Raw genomic sequence first — 24,684 nt, 5'->3', positions numbered from 1 at the left:
TTATTGCATTTTCTATTTTACATAAATTATGTTATGTTTTTAATTTAAGCTATCTTCCAAGCCTTGATAATTTTTATAATTTAATCGACCATTATATTTGTAAAATTTCGAAGAAAGTTCCAAGTGCAGTTTCTTTCTTCCACATTGCTTTGAATAATTTTAATACAGTTAATGTAATGAAAGTTGGAGATAGTAAATTTGCGTAAATATATTTTTAATTCATTTATTTTACGTAAGTAATCATGCCCTATATGTATAAGTTGGGTTATGACGAAAGTTATATCAGCTCACTGTTAAATCAGTGAAACTCACTGGTGAATCAGTAGGAATTCTCACTGATAAATCAGATACCTGTCAAAAACTTGCCAAAAACACTAATTTCACATAATAAAACATTTCAATTAATAATAATATAATTTATTTAAAGCCGTAAGATGGACGGTGGCGTCTGAAGGTTCACTTGAAGTTTACAAGTCTAATGATATTCATGCTTGTAAACTTTGATTACTTGAAATTAGTTATTTGTCAGTTTTCAATCAGTAATTTATCGGTCATCAATCAGTCATCTCGATGGAAAGTCTATAGAAAGTGTCTGGGAAGTGTCTGGAAAGTGTCTTTCGGACACATTTCGACCAATGACTATTACGTCCGCCATTAAAATTCACTGAGTAACCAGTGGGATTAAATGGCCATTCCACTGATTCAAATTAAGAGAGTAACCAAATCATTATACTAATACAATCGATGATATGATTTAAATATAAGGTAAAATACTCATTACCTGGCAACTCTCTGGAATAGTACTGAGTACTTTCTGTATAAAAAAAAAAGTTCAGAAAGAACTGTATGCTATCTAGACTGTATCTGCTACTATCCGGAATAGTACTTGGTACTATTTGATATTTAATATTTACTATTTAAAATCTAGTTTAGGTGAATCATGGTTATAATTCTAAGACCATAACTTAAAACAAACGAAACAATTTTATTTATTTTTAAATTTTTATGTAATTCAATGCGTATAATTTTCCAGCCGTAGGCAATAATTTACCAAAACACAGGTTTTTATTCAAAGTCATCTACATTTTTAAATCGCAATAAATTCTGTCGATAACCAGGATAACATATATTCCAAATTGGTCAATTCGGCCAATCCCTTGGGGAAGTATTATAATTGGTCTTAAAATACAATCTAAACAATAATAAACCTGTTTGATTACTGCATGCGAAAATCATTCGATAGCCGATTCGTTATAAAAACTAAACTCTTTTTAAGGAAACAATAAATTGTCTGGTGTTACGTAATTATTATATTAGATTTCACTATTGTCCGGCGTAACAGAATTGATAATAATTATTATATTCATAAATTTGTTTATATATTAAATTTTATAAATTATATAAATATATCATATATATACAGAATGTATCATATTAATAACACTCGTAACTTAATCTGCACGATGTTTTTTTATATATCTTATAAACACCTATTAGATACAAATTTATATATTTATTTTATTTGATTATATTAAAATCTTTAAATATCTCGTTTATACAATTCTACGTTGGTTGACTAGTCGGAATAAAAAATCCGAAAATAGCTGCAACTGTAAGAATTTTACGTTTATTTTTATTTTACAAAAGTTACTTCTTTTTTTTTTTAACGAATGTATTTATTTCAAACAATTCTTCTTACCTCCAACATGAGCGCTTACAGAATATCGATTAAAAATTATTTTTGTGATAAGATATATAACTCGAGCTGAAACTGTTAATAGTAATAACTGCGTAATTTTCATCAACTTTGAAAGGGTTATCATACGAAGTGAATACATAAGTAATGTCTTTAAAAGTATTAGTGTTCTTAAAATTCACAAAATCATTATTTTAATACAATCGATTAATTAAATGTTAAGTAAAAGACCCATTACCTGCTCACTTCTCATTGGAGTGAGATCAAATTATCCAATATAAATTAGTGAATGAAATAAAAAATTATTTTTCATATTTGTAAATATTAGAATAGATTTTATTTGGAGAATTATATTGATAATTAAATATTATTAAGTTTTTAAGGTCGTTGAGTTAACCCATAGTTGCTCACTAAATGTTATCTCTCAAGGACAATATCAATTGAACTATGATAATAAGTTTATTGATTTGGAGAATAACTTATAAAATATATAACTTTATTCTTTTATAATATCAATTTCTACAAATTTTATAAAAATTCTACAAAAATTATAAAACACTCGGCACGATTCCAACATGGTCTGAGTTCGAATCCCAGTTCAGGCTATCTATATTTTTCTCAATTTATCTATAAATTATCTCATTAAGAAGATTAATTGTAAGTTTAGGTCTCACTATATATCAAAAAATTAGATTAGTTGAATTATAAAATATATATAGTATATATATAAATTTTCAGAAGTTACTTCGTGACTCTGGGGTAGATGGCGCTGGTTGTAGCGCTTTTCACATGTACTCGTCATAACAGTAGTTTGAATATATAAGATTTTCAATGCTGTGTCAATGTCGCCCCTGTGAGAGTCCAATGAATAGGTCTTAAGCGTCGGGCACGGACGTTAATGACGCATGTCGTTCTCCGTGCCCTTGTGGCAGTCCCCATATTCGAACCGGGAAGAGAGCGTGACTCTCGGACTGAGTTTCGAATCTCCGGGTCACGGACGATGATGGCATCTGCCATCCTGCGGGATATGGTGGTAGTTCCCCGCACCTCGACTTCTGGGTGATCATTTTTTTTTTAAGAAAAACAAAAACTTTCCTAACCTTTTTTTTTGAATGAAAAATTAATAGATAGTTTATTATTTCATCTAAGGTAAAATTATTATTTAAAAAACTAAGTGATTAATAATTGATGAATAATGAGATGTTTTATTTTTACAAAAATTTTTTAAACTCTTTTTAAGGAAACAATAAATTGTCTGGTGTTACATAATTGTTATAATAGATTTCACAATTATCCGGCGTAACAGAATTAATAGTAATTATTATATTCATAAATTTGTTCATATATTAAATTTTATAAATTATATAAATATATCATATATATACAGAATGTATCATATTAATAACATTCGTAACTTAATCTGCACGATGTTTTTTTATATATCTTATAAACACCTATTAGATACAAATTTATATATTCATTTTAGTTGACTAAATTAAAATCTTTGAATATCTCGTTTATACAATTCTACGTTGGTTGACTAGTCGGAATAAAAAATCCGAAAATAGCTGCAACTGTAAGAATTTTACATTTATTTTTATTTTACCAAAGTTACTTCTTTTTTTTTTTTAACGAATGTATTTATTTCAAATAATTCTTCTTACCTCCAACATGAGCGCTTATGATTATTATCAGTATTAGACAGTGATCATCAACTAAATAACCGACTACAATGATGCTAACCGTACCTCCAATGTATCCAACAAAAGCAACGAGATTTGAAGCAATAACTCTAAAATAACAAATTAAATGGAATTAATAATTTTCATTTTATTTTGTAAATATGCAGAGCGGGATTACGTTTTTTCATTATTCCAATTTTTGCAGCCGGCAGTAAAATTTTTTTCTGACCAAAATAGATAGAGATCCACGTTTGCATAATTGACTTTTTACGTAAAGGCATTCTCAAATTTGATTGATTCAAATTTTATCAATTAATTAAAAAAAAGTCAAAGCCTTTATTGAAAAAAAGATAATATAGATACAATTTCGCCGAGATATAGACTTTTTCAAAAAATTACTTAGTTGTTATCAATTATACTGATAGAAAGATTTCTTAGTATTTAAGAAATCATCCCGAGTCGAAATTTAGATCCCATTTTGAACCTTCTAAAGTCGGATCTATTTCGGACTTGGAGGCTCAAAATAGAGTCTGTTTACATGTTAAATTAGGTCCGATTTCGGTCCCTGGACCTGAGGGATCTGATGAAAATTAAAATTAGGCCCTATTTTGAACCTCTGAGCCCTATTTTATTGTAATAATAATAATATTTATATTATTAATATCATTAGCATTATTAATATTATGAATAATAATAACCTATGTTACTCTGGATTTTATTTGCATTTACAATGCTTAAAATAATTTCAATTAAAATTATCAAAATATGTAGCAAATGCTGTTAATAGTTCAATTTTTTATAATAAATTAATAATAATATAGGAATAATAATGATGATAATAATTAATTTTATATAAATTTCGTTGCATGTCAAAAAAATAATGCTCAAAATTAATTTTAAAAATTACCTATTTTTTTATATCATCATAAATAATTTAGTTATAATGAATCGAAATTTTTTACGGGACTAATATTGTCGGACTTGAAGGTTCAAAATCGGACCTCTTAGTGAATGTTCGGACCTCTGGGTTGAAAGTCGGAGCTAGAGGACTACAGGGCTCTTAATCGGATCTATTTTGGGCTAGAGGGACCTATATAGGCTAGAAATTTCGAGTCGGGTATATTTTTTAAATACTAAGAAATCTTTTTAAATGCTAAGAAATCCTTCTATCAGTGTTGGAGTTAAACGACATATGGTAAATAAATTTCAGCTGAAAAAATTTGATGTAGCGAATTATAATATTTATATGAAGAGTTTACTAAAATTTTTTCATCAAATTTCATTGAACTCCATATTAATAACAACTATAAGTAATTTTTTTTTTCTTCAAATCTGTATCTCGGTAAAATTACATTTACGTTGTCCTTTTTTCAATTAATGCTTTGACTTTTTTTAATTAATTAATAATTTTAATACGGTCATAACGTTCAAGGCCATTGAATATTTTTAAAAAGTGGGGGGGGGGGGGGGGCATTGCCAAATATTGCCCTCAAATAATAAAAATAAAATAATAAATAACCTTAGATGCGTTGGATATAAATTAACTAACATATAGTATATAACATTGGCTCCAAATGAAAGTCCGTCAATAACACATGAGACGATAAAATTTTGGGCTGAACTTTTGACCAACAATAATCCTATGTAAAGTAAAGATGTAACTGAAGTTGCTAGAACTTAGAAACAAAAAAAATTTTGTTTTTCATTATTATTACCATGAAAATTGATTAATGTTATAAATTTAAATATGAAAACCAACTGAAATGAAATTTATATCCGAGTCTGTCTATAAAAAGCGGTAACCATACTCCGGCTGGTATTGCTGCCAAACATACAATTATCGTTTGTGAATACACTGTATAGTCTAATTTAGATGGACAGTCATCAAAATTAATATTATTCTTCTATCGGAATTATAAGAACACAATTGAATAAAAATTTTTAATTAATTTGGCAATACACTGTAAAAAATCGGAAGTGAATTCGGATTTTATTTAAATCCGAATTCATTTCGTCACTCGGAGTTACGGAGTTTTAGAAAAAAATCTCTTCGCATACGGAATAAATCGGGAGTTGGTTTTTTCAGCGGAATGATTTCGGAGCGATCAAGATTTTTTTTTAAATCCATCGACTCCGAATTTTTTTTTTGAATCTTTAAATAATTACACACACATACGAGACTATATACTCGCTAAATCTGAAACAATTAAAACCATTAAAAAATAGTGTATATACCCTAGTTCTCAATGACAAGTCTATGAATAAATTAAGAAAAATATGGATAGTCCAAATTGGGAATCGAACCCAGATCATGTCGGTTACTCGCTGAATGCGCTTCTACTTGATCTATCCAAGCCTATGCCATAATCCGACTCCGATTCAGAGTTTGAATTCGAAAATAGACTTCCTTAGGAGTTAATTTTACTCCGAACCGGAATTCAAAAATTAAAATTAACTCCCTTTTGAAGTTAATTTTACTCCAAGGAGATTAAATAAATACACATGTAATTATCCACTTCGTATTCACTCCCGATTTAATCCACATTCACTCCGAAAGTTTTTTACAGTGTAACATTAATCGATAATATTATTATATTTACTAGCATGGCATCTTTGGAATGAAGTTTTTCCGAAACAAGGCAAACACTTGCAGTCATATTAGGATATTTTTCTTCAAACATTGCAAACCTTTCGAAAATTTCGGGAATCCATAACATGGTAACAAAAAGTGAATACGAAGTACCGTACATTGATACACAAATAATTAAAGTTCTATTCAAATAAGGTGGCTTCATAATTTCCTTAACTTGCTTGATAAATTTAATGAATTTCTTGATGAAAGTCGGTTTATACTCGCATATATTATTTGTTAATTTTACTTTTGACAACAAATCATTTATGCCTGGATTATGCAATTGTTCTAATCGTTCCTGCGTAAATTAAAATCATATATTATTAAATGTAATGATATAAATATATATGTTATGTAATGAGTATAATTTCAAACTGAACTATGTAATTTATATCTGACTGTCCTGTATTTTCATGATGCATTTGACAAAGGACACCCATTAATTTGGTATACTGTCCAGTTTCAGCAAGATATTTAGGAGTTTCTGGTAGAAAAGTCAAACAGAATGCGGCAATTAGTGCCACTATTGCACATATTAAAATATATAAATTCCAAGGATTAAAAAAAAAAAAAGTTGTTTCACTTATGTAACTGAATTTCAGAGGAATTATAATCCAACCAATCCCTTTTTGGAAATAAAATAAAATAATTTTTTAGTTTTAGTTTTTTTATAGGGTAAAACTGTTTTTGGCCACTGTACCATTCATGGACACTTAATAGGGGTGTGCGAATCGAATATAACTATACGATTCAAAATTCAAATTTTTTAATAATTCGAGTAATTTGAAGGTTTTTGAAAAATTTTTTTTTAACGACTTAAAATTGTGTTGTATTTTATAATTTTATTTTTTATTTATTTTTTAGATTTAAATTCCAAGGCATAGGCCGAATGGCAAAAGTACAAAATATGATTAGGATTCAAATACACGTAAGTACAAAATAGAACAATATTTATAATTTTCTAGAGATGTATGGTGCAAAAATATTATTACCAGGATTTACATTTTTACATTACTGGCAAATTAATGATTTTATTAATTCGACTTAAGTGAGTTATGTTGATAAGACTTTTAGTATTTGAGAAGATTTTTTCAGGATTTCCAGCTCACAGTTTGCTTTCTATCTCAAAGTTCATAAAGAAATTGAATGATTTAGCTTTGAAACTTTCCAGACTTTGTGATAATGATTCAAATTTTTGTTATAAGTAAATAAAATTGGTCACGAATCTACGAGATAATTATTTTTGTTTGCTATTTTAAAAAACTGAACTTACCATTCAATGAAAATTGAATATTTGAAAGCTGACCCGAATTTCTGAATTCGAAATTAATAATTCGAACAATTAGATTCGATTTGATATAAATAATTCGTATTGAACTATACGCACCCCTAATACTTCATGATTTATTTCAATTAACAAAAAGTTTTTGTACAATATAACTAAATCATCTTTTAAACACATTGAAAAAATTAATTGACAGTACAATTTTTACAAATTTTTTGAGTGTCCAAAACTGGCTCAAAAGTGGTCACAAACGGTATCTTTACCCTATTAAATATTTTGATGAATTAATTTACCTGCATTTAAAATTGCGCCCAAAATGAATGGCAATTCGAGCCAGGAAAGCACTTTGTCTCTATAGTTATCGGGCTGGAATTCTCCAATATAAGTGAATAGTACTGTAAACTGTGAACCTATACTATTAAAGAATATAAAATAAAGCAAAGTTATACAAATGTAAAAAAAAAAGTTTATAAATACCCGGGAATAAATAATTTAGATCTACTAAGTTCTAAACTCGTTATTCTACTTAGATCTCTTTTTTTCATTATTTTAACCTAAACAGATCCCTCTACTTAAATCTTTAGAGACCTGTGTAAACTGAAGCTAAAAAGGGCAAATTGTCAAATTATATGTTCAAAGAGTTCAATTTCAAAAGAGATTTCGAGACCTATCAAAAAAAAGTTAAAGTGTTTCTTTTAAAGAAGCATAAATATAGACATAAATTTTCAGAAGTTACTTCGCGACTCCGTAGTAGATAGCGCTGCTTGTAGCGCTTCTCACATGTACTCGTCATAACAGTAGTTTGAATATATAAGATTTTCAATGCTGTGTTAGTGTCACCCCTCTGAGAGTCCAATGAATAGGTCTTAAGCGTCGGGCACGGACGTTAATGACGCATGTCGTTCTCCGTGCCCTTGTGGCAGTCCCCATATTCGAACCGGGAAGAGAGCGTGACTCTCGGACTGAGTTTCGAATCTCCGGGTCACGGACGATGATGGCATCTGCCATCCTCCGGGATATGGTGGTAGTTCCCCGCACCTCGGCTTCTGGGTGATCATTTTTTTTTAAGAAAAACAAAAACTTTTCTAACATTTTTTTTCTGAATGAAAAATTAATAGATAGTTTATCATCTCATTTAAAATAAAATTGTTATTTAAAAAACTTTTTCTTAAAAATAATTTTTTAAGAAAAACAAAAACTTTCCTAACATTTTTTTTCTGAATGAAAAATTAATAGATAGTTTATCATCTCATTTAAAATAAAATTGTTATTTAAAAAACTTTTTCTTAAAAATAATTTGTTAAGAAAAACAAAAACTTTCCTAACATTTTTTTTCTGAATGAAAAATTAATAGATAGTTTATTATCTCATTTAAAGTAAAATTGTTATTTCAAAAACTAATGGATTAATAGTTGATGAATATTGAGATGTTATATTTTAAAAAAAATGTTTGGAAAAGACAAAAGTGAACACTTCCAATGCTCAGGTTAGATTTTTAATAATTATCGTACTCTTATTAACCCTTCGTTACCCACGTTCTTTTGCCAGCCGAATTTACCCACGTGGTTAGCGTCGCGCCGTCGTGTTAAATTGAACGCGCTGTTGCCAAACGTTCAACCACGACTATTATACAGTATTTAATAATTATCAAAGAAAAATTGTAATATAAATTCGCAGTTTTTTCATGGAACCAGATTATTTATTATCAAAAATCGAAAAATTAACATTTTCAATTATATATATATATATATATATATATATATATATATATATATATATGTACGTTGAATAGACCTTTGTGTGACCCCCCGTTTTTGTTTGCTATATGTATCCTCAAAACTGCATATTTTTTCGTCCTTCAAGGATTTTTGTTTCTAGACAGGACTTTTGACAGGATATCGAATTAACTATTATATAGTCCCTTGTGTGACTTATATGTATACTATATATATAAGTCACAGATCGGTACGTCACATAGATAATATACAAAGATATCTCCCATGAAAAAAATTTATAAAAAAAATATAAGTTAAAATATGAAAAAATATATTTTTCATATAAAAAGAAATACATAAAAAATATATAAATATATATAAATTATGTATAAAAAATCTGTTAATCGGTTGACCCTGCGAGCCAGCCCTAAAACTTCCCGCTGTTTTCAAGCTCGAGGAGCTCAAAAACATTGTTGTGAATACATTATCAAGCTCTTCGAGCTCCAAAATACTTTTGTATGCCATTGTTTTTGAAAAAAACCGCTTTTTAGCATTTCTTTCTCCCAGCTGATCAGATTTTGGGATTGTTTAGTTCGGTTTTTTCAAAGATATTGGCAAAAAACTGTTTTTCATCGTTTCTTTCTTCCACGATATCTCTTAGACAAATGACTCGATTTTGATGGTTAAGGTGGCAATTGACGCGTCTTAATAAATTCTAAAGCTGATCAGATTTTGGAGTTATTTAGTTCAGTTGTTTTAAAGATATATTCGCAAAAAACCGTTTCTTACCATTTCTTTCTCCCACGAAAACTCTTGGACGAATTATCGGATTGTGATAGTTAAGGTGACAATCGACTCGTTTTATTAAATTCTAAAGCTGATTAGATTTTGAAATTGATCGGATGAGTCACTTCAAAGATAATCGAAAAAAAACGTTTTTTACCATTTCTTACTCCAACGATATCTCTCGAACAAATAAACCGATTGAGATGGTTGCGGTCGCATTCGACGAGGCTTATAAAGTTCTAAAGCTGATTAGATTTTGAAGTCGATCGTTCAAGTCGTTTCTGAGAAATCAATAAAAAACTAAAAAAAAAATTTGTTATTATTCGTAATTCGCCAATATTTTCGAGTCTACTTGATCTAATGATCTGAAATTTTTAGAAAATTTGATGGCCAACAAGCTCTTTCGATTAATTAAAAAGTTATAGACTGGTCACACACACACACACACACACACACACACACACACACACACACACACACACACACACACACACACACACACACACAAATACACACGCGGTGACACGAATCGTAATCCGTGGACAATAGATCCGCGACGTCAAATCCGCGACATGAAATCCGAAGATATTTTATCCGATAGACAAAATGTCCTTGGACTAAATATTCAAGAGACAAAAAATCCGTGACAAAATATCCTGTCGATAAATCTTATTCAGAAAAATATATTTTCAGTGGAAAATAATTCATGGTTTTCGATAAACGGGTACTGTACCATTCCAAGCATATGTATTGACCTATTTCCAAAATAATACCCACCCAAAATCTGTGAAAAAAGGGCACCATACGATTTCAAGCATATGTGTTAATCTATTTTTAATATTTCACACTCAAATTTTATGTGAAAATATATTAAACATTTCTGATAAAAGAGTACCGTACTATTTATATTATAAGATATTTTGTCGGGGATGTTTTATCTATTGAGTATTTAGTCCGGGGATATTTTGTCTATCGAATAAAATGTCTTCGGATATTTTGTTGCGGATATTTTGTCGCGGATTTAATGTCTTCGAATAACGAGTGACGGAATCCACACACACATACACACACACACACACACACACACACACGCGCGCGCGCACACATACATACGTACAGACACTCGAACATCATTCTAAAAACAGTCAGAATAGCTTCCTAGGATTTCAAAACGTCGACATCTGATGAAAATTCGATTTTCGTAAATCGGACCGAAACCAATAACTTCCCGAATTTTTGAAAATTTTCAATTTTCTTAGCGGGAAGTTAAAAATATATAAAATTTCGATAAACAATATATTTGTTATATACACTAATGCAAAAAATTAAAGGAGCAGAAAAATTTTATAAATTTTTTAGTGATTTTTGGAAGGCTGTAACTTGGTGAAAAATAATCGTATCGAGATTTTAGAAAAATCATTTTGTAGCTTAAAATCTCTAGTTTTGGTGCATTTTTTTCAAAATTTTTTAAAAGCTCCGGTTATTGCGCCAAGATGAGAAATACCGCGAGACAAAAATTTCTAAATTATTTTTGTTTTTTTCCGAAGAGCCCACGGACCGCAGAAAAATTCTTTTCACTAAACAAATTCATAGCTTGTTTAGCAAATTTATTCAGCTTCAATTTGGTTTTTTGTTTAACCTCGTAGGACGTTTTGTCGCAGAGATATCAGCCTTCAAACAGAAAATGATCCTTTTGGCTTTGATCATCGATATTTCAGGTACCAATGTTTGCACAGAAAGTTAAAGGGCGGCGTTGAAAACTTGAATAAATTCCCTACAAGACCCTGTCATCATTTTTTGAAAAACAAAATTTTTTTTATTTTTAACATCCATTAGAAGTAAGTACAAAAAAATGACTTTTTTTGGTTTTTTAGTAAAATAACCGCTACTCGAAAAATATCGAAAAAAAAATAATGTTGCCAGGGACTTTTTTAGCTTAATGTACCCCCAAGACCCCTGTAAATTTTGAAATTGATCTATCGAACCGTTTTTTGAGAATCATCGATCAAAGTTTTGCTAAACAATTAAAGGAGCAAGTTTTGTTCCTTTAATTTTGTAATCATAATCAAAGTGAAAAAATTATTTTTTCTGGACTTTTCTCAAATTTTTGCATTGGTGACTCGGAAAATGCAAAGAAATGACAAAAAAAATAAAAAATTTCCAAAAAATGTCAAAAAAAAAATTTAGAACACAAAAAAAAAGTTTCAATTTTTTTTTTTCTTCGATTTTTTTGACAATTGTTGGAAATTACATTCCTCAAACGATAAATAAGTTAGAAATGGCAGGATATATGTCAGCAGAAAAAGTTATATACTTAAAAAATCTATCACTAACGTTATAAATGTAACAACCTAAAGAGAAAAAAAATCAATTACGGAGTGGGAAATTATACACTAGACTCTATCAAAAACATCGACTAGTTTTTTTTTTTAAAATACTCTGAAAATATTGATTAAAATTACGGAAAAATGATCCTGTTAAAATGACAGCTCTTAATTATTAATATGAATGGTTGCCTAATCGCGATTGTCTATTACCTATTTGATTAACATGGGATTTTTTTTTTTGAGTGGAATTTTATCACGCATTAGAAAATCAAAGCATCCGTAAAATTGAAGAACATTTTTTCAAGGAAATTGAACGCTTTACAAAAAAGGTATATTATTATTTTTCGATAAATTTGAATTTTTAAAAGTTATTCAAGGCCAAAGTTTGATTCATAGCAAATTTTACCACTATTCAACTTTTTCGGCGAAACTGTCAGACTTATCGTAAAATGTTATGGGACCTTTTTTGTAGACAATTTTATTTCTTACAAATTGTCGCCAGAAAAGTATTTTGAAAATCTACATTGTTTTCTAGTTATTTTTATTTTAATGTAAAGCTCTTGAAAAAAATGGTGTTTGGGTCGATTTCAAAATCTTGACATCAAAATGAAAATAACCAGAAAAGAATACGGAATGTCAAAAAACTTTATCAGAGATAATTTGGAAGCAATAAAATTTTCTAAAAAGAAAATCATATAACATTTTACGAGAAGTCTGATAGTTTCGCCGAAAAAGTAGAATAGTTATAAATTTTACTATGAATAAAACTTTGACCTTGAATCATTTTTGAAAAATTAAATTTATCCAAAATTAGTGCGAGACCTTTTTTGCAGAGCATTTAATTTCCAACAACAATGTTCATTAAATTTTCTGATACTGCGATTTGCTAATGCATGATAAAATTCAAAACTTAAAATAAAAAATTTCCCATGTTAATCAAATGGGATATAGAAAATCGTGATGAAGCACCCCTTAATATTAAAATTAAGAGCTACCGTTTTAGCAGGGTTATTTTCTTGGTATCCTAAACAATATTTTCAGGATAATTTTTTACAAAACAAACAGTTAATTTTTCTAATACAACCTATTATACACTTTTATTCACGATGGAAAATTCGGTTCTCGAGAATTTATATTCCAAAGATTCAATTTGATAAAAATAATTACTCCAGAATCTTGCTCGAACACGTATTACTAGGGTTATTTGTAAATAAATAAGAAGCAAGATTTGGAAATTACCCGCATTCTGTTCCCATCTAAAATTATCTTGTATTTCTATAAAAAGTTTATTTTGTTATCGGTTGTAATTTAACTTAGTACTCTTTATTCATCATTAAATTGGATATGCTTTATTCAATGAATCTCAAGGAATGATAAATTGAGTAGACAATAAAATAAAAAAAGAAAATAAAATTATAAAACCGGTGAAAGATTATATTGAAACGGTGTATTGAGAATTTTTTATCTCAATTTTTTTTTTTCGTGCATATATTGGTTGCAGATCCAGCTCCGAATTTGAGCTTCAGTACGATCAATCTTTGGATGTGAACTCAGAAATTGCCTTATTTCAATAGCAGTAGGAAGCTTCATTGTTTCAATATTTTTGGCAAAAACAGATTTCACCGATAGTAGCTCATCATCACGCCAACGTTTTCGAGTAGTTTTTAAATTCGAAGTTCCTAAAATCAATTATCGTATAATTAAAAAAATAAATCATACAGTCAAAATGTTATGGTTATTTCAAAAATATTTATAGTTAACAGCAAGATTTACCTGGAGTTGGTGGGTTATGCCGATATTTTTCAGTAAATTTACCTCTCTTTTTATCAGTAAAATCAACAGTTTTTTTTTTCTTAAAATTTTGCTTCGATTTTTTCTTTTTAGGTTCATTTTCAAAATCAGAATCACAACTATCTAAATCTTTTGCTAATTCTAAATCCTCATGCTGCACATTACCATAAGAAATTTGATTATCGTCAGTAGTTGTCAAATCATTGTCAATCATCTCTTCGTTATTCAAAGTATTTTGTGTATCTTTTTCAGAAGCTATATTTTTACATGAAAAATAAATAAACAAAAAAACATAATGTGTTAGTACTTAATAAGTATTGAAATTCAATATTATAAGATTTTTTTTCTGAATAAAGTTTTTCAATCAAACTTGTTTTACCGCTTGTAACATATTACAAAATATTTTTATAATATTTTAAAAATAAATTCGTAACTATTTTTTATTTATTTCTTTGTTTAGTTATGCTTATTATTTATTTATTTATTTATTTTTTTGAATCAGTTTAATTTTATTTTCTAGAACGAAAAAAAAGCAAATTCTTTTTAAAATTATCGTTTTTAACGATGAAATGATACCACAAAGTTTGTGGATCGTTAAAGCTTCAAGCTTTTACGTTTAACCATTAAATGTTTCGTTTTATTTTTTTTTATTTTTATGTGGACAATATGGAAACTTAAGTAATTTTAAAGATGGTTTATCTTTTCTGTTAGCTATAATTTAAATATCAAACTTGAAAATATTTGCAAGCATTTTGAACAATAATTTTAGAAATTTCAAATAATATTATACGAAAATGTGTGCAGTAAATCTACCTTCAATAAGCTATTGATACTTTAAAAATTGTTTGAACATTTGAGTATCTATTTGTGTAATTTTTTAAATGACTTTGATATAACTTACATAAATTATTGGAAGATAAGATCGTTGGCGCTACAGATGGGCTAGCAACAATAGTTGCGTTGGTACTAGTGTGATTACTTTTCATCCCCACAGCAACTTCCAGTATTTTAGATACTCCACAAAGATCGCGACTGAGAGTTGTTTGACGATAATGATGACGATGAATTTGTTCATCATGTCCCATGAAATTAGCAATATCATATATTTCTGATTCGGCTATTTTAAGAGATGCTACTGTAGTCGCAAAATGTTTACGCAAATTGGTTGCTCTCAAAGTTTCTGGATGCGAAGCATCACTCTCACTTGCATACTCACGAATCAGCTGACAAGCTTGTAAGTGCCGATGTCGTGCACAATTATCGAAGCCAGGTAGAGCAAAAATGAAAGGATTCTTTTCGTGAATTCCAGCTTCACGTCTATATTTTAAAATCATTTCAATGCTTTCTTGACCCTCTTTCCAAACAATTACAGGAACATTACGATCTAATTTTCCTCCCAGCTCAAATCGTAAATAGTTATCAACCATTTTTTTATCATTTTCAGATAATTTTTCATATTCCTGTTTATTTGACTCAGAAAACTTTTTAGCGCTTCTGTAATCTTCAATGCTAGCTCTTTCAAGCTCACCCGGTCTCTTACGATTGAACAATAGCAATAAAACAAGTGTCGTTTCACTCAGCGATTTCCAACATAGATAAGAATATTCAGTTTTTAATTTTACTAAAGCAGATTGGAATTTATTTTCCAGGTGTTCACGGAAAATTTTAATGTCATCCATTATTGGAAGTTCGACTTGCTTGTGTCTTTTGCGCTTAGTTAACTCTTCATACGCTAAATTATTAATACAAATAGGGTATTTTGATTTATGAAGAAACTCAAAATACTTTATTCTTTGCAGAGGTTCATGGTTTTCGTCTTCAATACATTTACTTCTAAAAGCATTAGTTACTTTTCCAAGATAAGTACCATAAGTGATAGCTGCAGATGGTGCTCGACAAGTTTTATTTTCTGCATCACAGCCAGTAAGACGTTTAATTGATTCAATAAGATGACTGTAAAATTTTGGATTAATGATTGAGGAAAAATCAATAATTTGGCTTCCAATTCCTTCAATTCCTTTCATTTCTATGACTAGCTTTCCAAGTAATCGTAATCGTGAACGAATCATATCATGCTGCTGTTGTTTACTATATTTATCACATAGTAAATTTGCAAAATAAATAAGCAAATCATCGTATCGTATAACTCGAGAAACGTCATCATCGTGCATTACAGAGAATAACTTTCGTAATAATGGAGTAGCTGATTCGTGAATAAGCCCAGCGGCTCCTCGTGACAAAATCGGGTTAGCTCTATGTCGAAAGTACGTTCCACCAACACATCTTCGTCTATGACGATGAATACTAGCATACTCTCCTAAGCAGACATGACACGTTTTAAAATCGGCAGCAGTTCTCTTCATTTTTGAGTTTGGCTGCCGGACAACCATTTTTTCTCCGTCATTATATTGTGTACAACTAGTGAATAAATTATCGCCTTTCAATCTTAACAACTCTAATTTGTGATTTTTTTCAGGTCCTTTTTAAAATAAATAAATTTATTAAAACCAATACAAAAGAAAAAAAAAGGGCTGATTAAATTAAAAATGTACCTTTTGGCAATATAATAATACTTTTAACTAGATCTTCTTCACGGTGGAGATCTTGTAAGTGTCGACTTATCACACGTTGCCATGTCTTACAATAGAAACAAAAATGAGACTTTCTTTTCATAACTCCAGAAGGAACAACAAACATATTAGCAACATCAGGGGCCCCAGCATTAAATTGAGGTTCAAATTCAAGTTCAGTTGTATCTTGAGGTAATGGCAATAAAGAATCTGATGCATTATTTGCATCATTGATTTCGTTTTCTGAGGCTGACTCATCTGGGATTGGTACATAGCTCTCGTCTGCACTATTATTTACTGAACTACGATCTAGCGTTTCATTTGGATCTATAACGAACGATTTATGGTAAAAATTCAAAATTAAGAATGCAAAAAAAAAAATTGGGGGTGTAAAATAATTCATATACAAATTTGAGGGATTCAAAAGCCTATAGTAGCTTTGCAAAAAAAAATTACAAGCAGATGAGAAAAAATTTGTTCCAAAAATAGAAGGTTGTAGTGTTGTTATTTTACTTTTATATATTTCATAGCGTACTAATACTGAGTAGTCATTACAGACCAGGCTAACAAATATCTACGAAACTCATTTTATCTCTCTAAGGTTAAAGAATTTTAAGTGACAATTGTTAACAACAAAGTAGTTTTACAAAGCTCTATAATTATTGTTTCTAAGATTTTTTCCATAATGTTGCTGTTTATCTCAAAAAATCACAAAGAAAATGTGGTCATTAATTTTTTTTTTCACATTTCGGAATTCCAATTACAATAAACTTATTTATCAAATTTAAAATTATAATTATTAATGGACGTTACCAAGAATTTTTGATTTTTAAAGCTATACTTTAACTTTGTATCAAATGAATACGACTATAAGTGATCATCGAAAATAAGATAATCTTTATCATGATTGTTCATTTAGCGAAAAGTCAATGCAAATTTGATTAATTCATCTAAGCTAAATAAAAATGACAACCCATTGTAAATAATGATGAGATTATTGAAAGAATTTTAAAAGCCTACAAAACATTAATGAGATAAAAAAAAAATCAACTATAGTTCTTTTTCTAATTCAATTAGTTTTCCAAACATTAAAAGCATACCTATTGATGAGCTTGTTACATTAAGTTCTCGTCTTTCATCGATAACTGTAGTCATTTGATTTTCATCGTTTACTTCTGAATTACGCCAATGACAAGATTTATCCAATGTCAAATTAATGTTACCAACAATATCTTCTATACAAGAATCATCTCTGACTTCGTCATTCACAAGATCTAAATTATTCAATTCTTCGATATCTGACCAACGAGAATCTGCATCTGATTCATAATCACATTCCGTATTTTCTGGCGGTTCTTTATCGTTGTCATTTGGAAAGCCTTGAAAAAAAAAAAATTTAATTTAATTGTTCTCAACGAAAAGCGTCCACGAAACATCCTGCGATTATATTTAACTTCAACAAACTAGTTATATTTAACTTAAAAAATCAACCCAAATATATACATTCGAATGAAACAAAATAAAATGTTACAACTGGTAAAATTTTTAACAATTTCTGTTCCAAATTGACAAATTATTTAAAATAATAATTTAAAACGTACTTGCTAATGACGTGGGAGAACTCGGATGTTGTCTTTCATTGGTAATTTTTTTTATTGGAATATGCAAATCAGTGCTGTTGACTTCATCTTGTACATTATAATTCTCATCAACTTTACCATACTCCAGATCTACATTATTTAATTCTTCTATATTTGACCAACTACATTCTGTATTAGATACATATAAATTTCTCATATGATCTATCTGACTGTCTTCATTTTCATAAGTAAGCCCTTGTAAAAAGCAAATTGATTTGCGTATTATAAAAAAAAAAAAAAAAACAGAAAAAAATTAATTTTTCATTATAATTAATGCTTACCACAAGTTTCAGTAACACTTTGGTTATTATAATTTTCGGTATTTTTGATAACTATCAAATCTATTTTCTCGAAAGCTTGAGTCTCATTATTAAATATAGTAACTTCTGTAAATATAAAATGATAAAATTCATAAATGAGATTGAAAACATGTTAATAAAACTTATGTATACCTTGTTTATAAGTCGATGAATAGTCAATTATATCAACTGAAGTGTTCTGAGCAACTGCAGTATTTTCATTTTCTGTTATGTTTAAATTATTAGTTGAATCCTGAAGTAAATCATTTACATCAATTAAAGCAGTTTGAGCATCGATGGTATTTTTATTTTTATTTATCTGTAGTTCATCAGAGAGACCCGGAAGTGATTCATTTGCATCTACTACAGTTTTTTGAGTATCTAAAGTACTAAGAGCCAAGGTATTTATATTTTCTGGCATCTGTATATTGTCGGTTGTATCCAGAACAAATTTATTTGGAGCAATAACTGTATTTTGAGTATCAAAAATATTTTCATTTAATGTCATCTGCAAATTATCAGTTGGATCAAGTACTAGTTCATCCACATTTGTCACTGTAGTTTGAGCATCGATGGTATTTTTATTTTTATTTATCTGTAGTTCATCAGAGAGACCCGGAAGTGATTCATTTGCATCTACTACAGTTTTTTGAGTATCTAAAGTACTAAGAGCCAAGGTATTTATATTTTCTGGCATCTGTATATTGTCGGTTGTATCCAGAACAAATTTATTTGGAGCAATAACTGTATTTTGAGTATCAAAAATATTTTCATCTAATGTCATCTGCAAATTATCAGTTGGATCAAGTACTAGTTCATCCACATTTGTCACTGTAGTTTGAGCATCGATGGTATTTTTGTTTTCTGTTAGTTGTAAATTATTATTCAGATCTAGAAGCATATAGTTTTATTAAAAATTAATAAATTAGCAAATCACTAAATTTATTATATCAAAATAACCAAAAAAAAAATTTCCATCACATAATACCAAACGTAGAAATAAACAATTATTGTATGGTATACCTGAAGTAATAATTGAAGGAATCTCGTCATGTACAATAGTTGTTGTTTCTAAATTATACCGGAAATTCAGAGATGCAGAGTTTTTTTTTCCACTGCAGTCTTCGATCAATAATTGTTTCCTCTTGTCTTCCATTAATCTTTCAAGTTTTATGACTGCTTGCAAATGGATTAATTTTTCATCTATCAAATAAACGAACATAATTTATTATTCAAGTGTTTTTTAAATGATATATGAAAATTTATACTTAAAACATTAAATTAAACGGACCTTTGCATAAAGCTTTAAAATTAGATGTGCCTTTCTTGCCCTTCGTACATTTTATCTTTAGTGGGAATGAAATTTTTTTCGTGCAGTCAGCAACCACAGAATCGTGTTTATTTCCCAAAAACACTGTAAAAGTTATTTTATAAAATGGATATCTTCATAAAAATTATTTATATGATACATGTATATATATATATATATATATATATTTATATTAGGGTGGGTTGAAAAAAAAATTTTTTATTGTTTTTCTTAGCATGGGGGTAGAATTTGTACCTTAAAAAAAAAAAAATTTTTCAAGAAAAAAAAATTTTTTTTACTCAACATTTTGAGGTGGCCCACTCGTTTTTAAAATAAATAATTGATCAAACGGGGTAGTCCCAACGAAAAAAATTACATGGTGTTCTAGAATCTGTAGGGTGTCCCCTTGAAAGCTAATTGAAAGTCAGAAGTTGAAAAAATTTTTTTCCTATTATTTTTGTAATTTAAGTAAAATATCCAAAAATGAAAAGCATTTTCTTTTGAATTAAAATGAAAGTGAAGTAAAAAAAAATCACATTCGACAATTATTAGATGTTTTCCACGATTTTGGACAAAAAAAAATTTTTTCGTTGGAACCACCCTCTTTCATCAATTATTTATTTAAAAAACAAGTGGGCCACCTCAAAATGTCGAGTAAAAAAATTTTTTTGTTCTTGAAAAATTTTTTTTTTTTATACGGTACAAATTCTACCCCCATACTAAGAAAAACAAAAAAAAATGTTTTCGTTCAATCCACCCTAATATATATATATATTTCTGATGTGTTAATCAAGTCTATCAAAATAGTAACCTTTTCAGACAATTTTTCAGAAATATACTAAGTACCATTACGTGCATATTCATGTAAAACTTTTTAATAATAATGAGCTAATGTAATTAATTCAACAGTGATATAAATTAATCAAAGTATGTCGACTTACCTTTACATTCTTTAATAAAAATCTTTGGTTTTTTGTCAAGACCAAGTGGCCTATGATTCATGTATTTACGACGAGTAAAATACTCAGACTCTGATTTTACGTTTTGCTTCATTTTCTTTTTTTTAATAACTTTATCAATTGAAACTACGCATTAAAACTTATTGTTCAACTCGAAATGATGCAATAACCGATATACATCAAATTCTTAGAACACCCGGGAACATCTGAACGTTGTCAACACAGAAAAGTAAAATGGACCTAGCCGTACATCCAAGTGTGTAGAGAATATATATATATATATATATATGTATATATAATGTCTATTCTGTTATGACTACAAAACTACTACTAATAACTTATTTCTTGTTAGCCACTTGGAAAAAAATTTATTTATTAAAAGATTGGCTAAAATTTATTTTGTACAATAAAAAAGGCTGATGTAAAAAAACCCTACGTCCCATTTGGAATTGGCTGCATGTAAGCACAAAAAGTCAGAGCTACCAATGTAACTTTACGCGCCAAATTTAAAAATGGTTAATTTAACACTGTTTAAAATTGTCATTAGATTCATTTACTTTTATATTGATCTATAAATTATACCTATCAACTATGCAATGGAAAAATATAAGTATTAAATGAAATTTAATATTTTTATTAAATCCAGTTTATTTTTGTGTTGATATTCCTACAGAGGAAATAGCTTGTATTAAAAAATGAATATCTTTTTTTGACAAACGATTTAATTACTGAATATCGATAGCCATAGTGTAGATAATAAAATATTTAAATGTTATTGTCAAACTTAAAGCTATGTCCATATAATTTTTTATAAACTTTTTTATATGTTAAAATTATTTATTTTTATTATTATTTATAGGAATATTGCAAGTAAAAAAATGTTTTATTCCTTTTATTAATATTTAACTTAATTATATGAATGTCTTTAAATAAAATTAAAACTTTTTGTATTAACTTTAATAAGATATTACAATAAATAATTAATCAAAATTTTTAACAGCTGAGGTTTTTTAATTTTTTATACCAATGTTTTCGGTGGTGTATAAAATTTATCACTTAAGCATAATTTATTTATGGTGTTTCATCTTTAAACATTATCATTCAATATTATTTATTGCCTAAAAAATATTCTAAAAGTTAATTATTACTCATCATGAAACCAAAAAGTTAACATGAAAAAATTATTTCAAATACTTTTGCAACTGCTTGTACTTTCTTGTATTTATCCGCCGTGCATATCTATTCCACTTGTTATCGCTGGGAAGTTACTTTACCAACAGTTGAATTTTCTATTAAGAGGGTTGATAGTGCGTCTGATGTTCGGAGCAGTTTTGGTAGATTTATGTTGTGACTTATTTTTTAAATGACCAATAACAATCAGTACATGAATATATTCTAATCATAAGTTTAAACTGATTTGTTTCATTTCAGTTGAACTTTTATTATGCTTCGAGGCATTTTTATTAATAATTTAAACAGTAATATTATTTTTTTTCGGTTCTTGGATTTAACAATTTTTCATAACAACTTTTTTTTTGAAAAGTTTATTATAGTTCCATCCTTAAAATTTTTCGGTCATTCGTTGGCTTACTACAGGGTTTGATATCTACTTTAGGCTCAGTCTATGGCACTCCATAGATTGTTGTTAAAAATGAATCGGACAAGATTTTCTAGGTTTTCGGGGTAAGTAACAAAGTATCACGATTAAAACAGAAGGCTTGTAAAACATCTGGTTGTAAAGACGAAAATATTGAATATAATAGGTTGGCACGATTGATTACAGCTACCCTAATAGCCACTTTAGCTTGAAATTGACGGTAATTTGATGCTGAAATCACCTGAAATTTGCTGCCCGAATTTGCCGACAATTTGACAGCGAAAGTTGAAAATAAAATTTTGTGGTTAATTTTTCTTCAAATTTCCCTGATAGCCAAGTTGGCCGAAACTTGTCGACAACCTACTGCCGCCAAGTTGGCCGCAAAAGTTGGCATTTCCATAAGTTGACGGCAACTTTCTGAGCAACTTGGAGCCAACTCGTAGTCAATAGTTATACAAGCTGAAAGTTGTCTACATCTTGTCGTCAAGTTGGTCGCAACTCAGGTACATCAACTTTCTGATCAGAAACTCTGGCTATCAGGGTTATGGTAACTTTTTATGAAAAAAAAACTCGATAGCCAGAGTTTCTGATCAGAAAGTTGGTGTACCTGAGTTGCGACCAACTTGACGACAAGTTATCGACAACTTTCAGCGCGTGTAACTGTTGCTGACAAGTTGGCTACAAGTTGCTCAGAAACTTGTCGACAACCTACTGCCGCAGCCTGCCACCAAGTTTCTGAGCAACTTATAGCCAACTTGTCAGCAACAGTTACACGAGCTGAAAGTTGTCGACAAGTTTCTCGGAAAGTTGCCATCAACTCATAGAAATGCCAACTGTTGCGACCAACTTGGCGACAGGTTGCGGCAGTAGGTTGTCGACAAGTTGCGGACAACTTGGCTATCAGGGAGTCGGTAATGTTTATTCTTACCATTTCAGAAAGTAAGCAAATTTATACATAAGATTGTCTACAATTTGACGGTAAAAAAATACTGAACAATTTTTCAAGTCAAACTAACAATAAATTGACATAAAATTTGCCTGGAAATTGACGACAACTTTTTTCTAATCAACTTTTGAAGTGAATTTGCATTCTGATTCGGGCAGTAAATTTACATCAAATTCAATAGAAAGTTGCATACAAATTGTCGTAAAAAACGAAAAAGTCCGAAGTTGATGAAAATTTGTGAAAAAATTCTAGGAAACTTTTGTAAGTAAACTTTTGCTAAAGCAAAATGTACTATTAGGGTAGAAAAATAACGCTACCTTTGATAGTCAGGCTTGCTGAGCAAATAATGGCTTTACAAACCTGACATCTTGGGTTACTCATTTCCAAACTAGTTACAGAAAAAATGACACAAGTAGCCAAGTTTTTTTCAGTGAAAGGTTCCTCCAATTTGACGACAAGTTGTTTGTATTTATATGATGTTCTAACATTTTACTACTATTCGAGTACAGCTTAAACCAATAGTAAGCATTAATTTACGCTCACTTTTGGAAGGCCATTTAAAAAAAAATAATCTCAAAGATGTGGAAAAGTATCCTAATATTACAGTCTGCTTCTCAAAAGTTTACAGAAGTTTCCGTGAATTTTTTGTCAAATATCCGTCAATTTCGGGCTTTTCCGTTTTTGACGATAATTTGTATACAAGTTGCTATACGATTTGACGTAAATTTTCTACCCGAATTAGAATGCAAATTTACTTAAAAAGTTGTATACAAATTGTCGTCAAAAATGGAAACCCCGAAGTTGATGAACACTTGACGGAAAATTCAAGCGTACATTTATTAGGATCTTTTTCTAGTAACAAAAGATACCTCTCAACTGAAAAAAATGTAATTGCAAATTTTTTGTTCCAAATTTTGCTGTCAAATTGTCGGTAAATTAGGGCGGAAAATTTCGGCAATTTCGATTGTCAAATTACTGTCAATTTCATGCTAAAGTCACTATTAGGGTAAAAGTGTAAAAGTCGAACTAAATAGGTTTGTTGGTAAGGTAGTTTTTGCAAACCATAGAGAAGAGAAAGAATCGAATGTTTACATTAACCAAATTTACGTTGCACAAGAACTAATATTAATATTTTATTTTTCTAAATATTATTTTATAACAGACAAGCAGCGTGAGCGAAATTGAAAAAAAATTTATTCATCAACTGTATTTATACTTTCATTCAAGAAAGATTAAATCGTAAGAATTAATTGTGTTCTTGGATGACCTTACTACTCACACAAGTACAACTAAATAATATAAAATATAAAAAAAAAAAATAAATAAAATGAGTCTGAATTAATTTATTTCAATTTTTTTAATTGTTTATGAACGATAACTGTTCAACGAGTGAATAAACTTTCCGTAAGACACAAAACCATGCAAAACTATTATTATTCTGACTAGTTAT

At 29.0% G+C, this 24,684-nt stretch overlaps 2 protein-coding genes across 6 annotated transcripts in view; both read right to left on the bottom strand.

Moving 5' to 3' along the window:
• Positions 1-2,979: 2,979 nt before the first annotated feature.
• Positions 2,980-24,684, bottom strand: part of LOC130672535 (synaptic vesicle glycoprotein 2B-like) — a 35,978-nt gene continuing 14,273 nt past the window's right edge. For all 5 annotated transcript variants that reach the window (XM_057477206.1, XM_057477205.1, XM_057477208.1 and 2 more), the window contains 7 exons: positions 7,589-7,710; positions 6,391-6,635; positions 5,979-6,308; positions 5,138-5,282; positions 4,898-5,054; positions 3,361-3,488; positions 2,980-3,270 (listed from right to left, as the gene is read on the bottom strand). In XM_057477206.1, coding sequence (XP_057333189.1) covers positions 3,224-3,270; positions 3,361-3,488; positions 4,898-5,054; positions 5,138-5,282; positions 5,979-6,308; positions 6,391-6,635; positions 7,589-7,710 — 1,174 coding nt within the window. In that variant the 3' untranslated portion in view covers positions 2,980-3,223. The remainder of the gene's footprint in view (positions 3,271-3,360; positions 3,489-4,897; positions 5,055-5,137; positions 5,283-5,978; positions 6,309-6,390; positions 6,636-7,588; positions 7,711-24,684) is intronic.
• On the bottom strand, positions 11,609-20,957 carry LOC130672530 (uncharacterized). Its single transcript, XM_057477198.1, has 11 exons — positions 20,674-20,957; positions 19,715-19,837; positions 19,447-19,626; positions 18,577-19,314; positions 18,406-18,510; positions 18,086-18,319; positions 17,585-17,863; positions 16,467-16,811; positions 14,816-16,393; positions 13,897-14,169; positions 11,609-13,802 (listed from the first exon to the last, which is right to left on the bottom strand). Exons 1-11 carry the CDS (start codon positions 20,783-20,785, stop codon positions 13,585-13,587), a joined length of 4,185 nt encoding a protein of 1,394 aa, XP_057333181.1. The 5' UTR covers positions 20,786-20,957; the 3' UTR covers positions 11,609-13,584.

This window comes from Microplitis mediator, chromosome 7 (genome assembly GCF_029852145.1).
Source record: "Microplitis mediator isolate UGA2020A chromosome 7, iyMicMedi2.1, whole genome shotgun sequence".
Lineage (NCBI taxonomy): Eukaryota > Metazoa > Arthropoda > Insecta > Hymenoptera > Braconidae > Microplitis > Microplitis mediator.
This window is presented reverse-complemented; position numbering and strand designations above follow the sequence as displayed.

Coding starts and splice junctions, on each gene's coding strand:
- LOC130672530 (XM_057477198.1), bottom strand. CDS start 20,785: ATGAAGCAAAACGTAAAATCAGAGTCTGAGTATTTTACTCGTCGTAAA. Junction 18,511..18,576: donor TTCATCGACTTATAAACAAG/GTATACATAAGT, acceptor TTATATTTACAG/AAGTTACTATATTTAATAAT. Junction 16,394..16,466: donor TATTATTATATTGCCAAAAG/GTACATTTTTAA, acceptor TATTTTAAAAAG/GACCTGAAAAAAATCACAAA.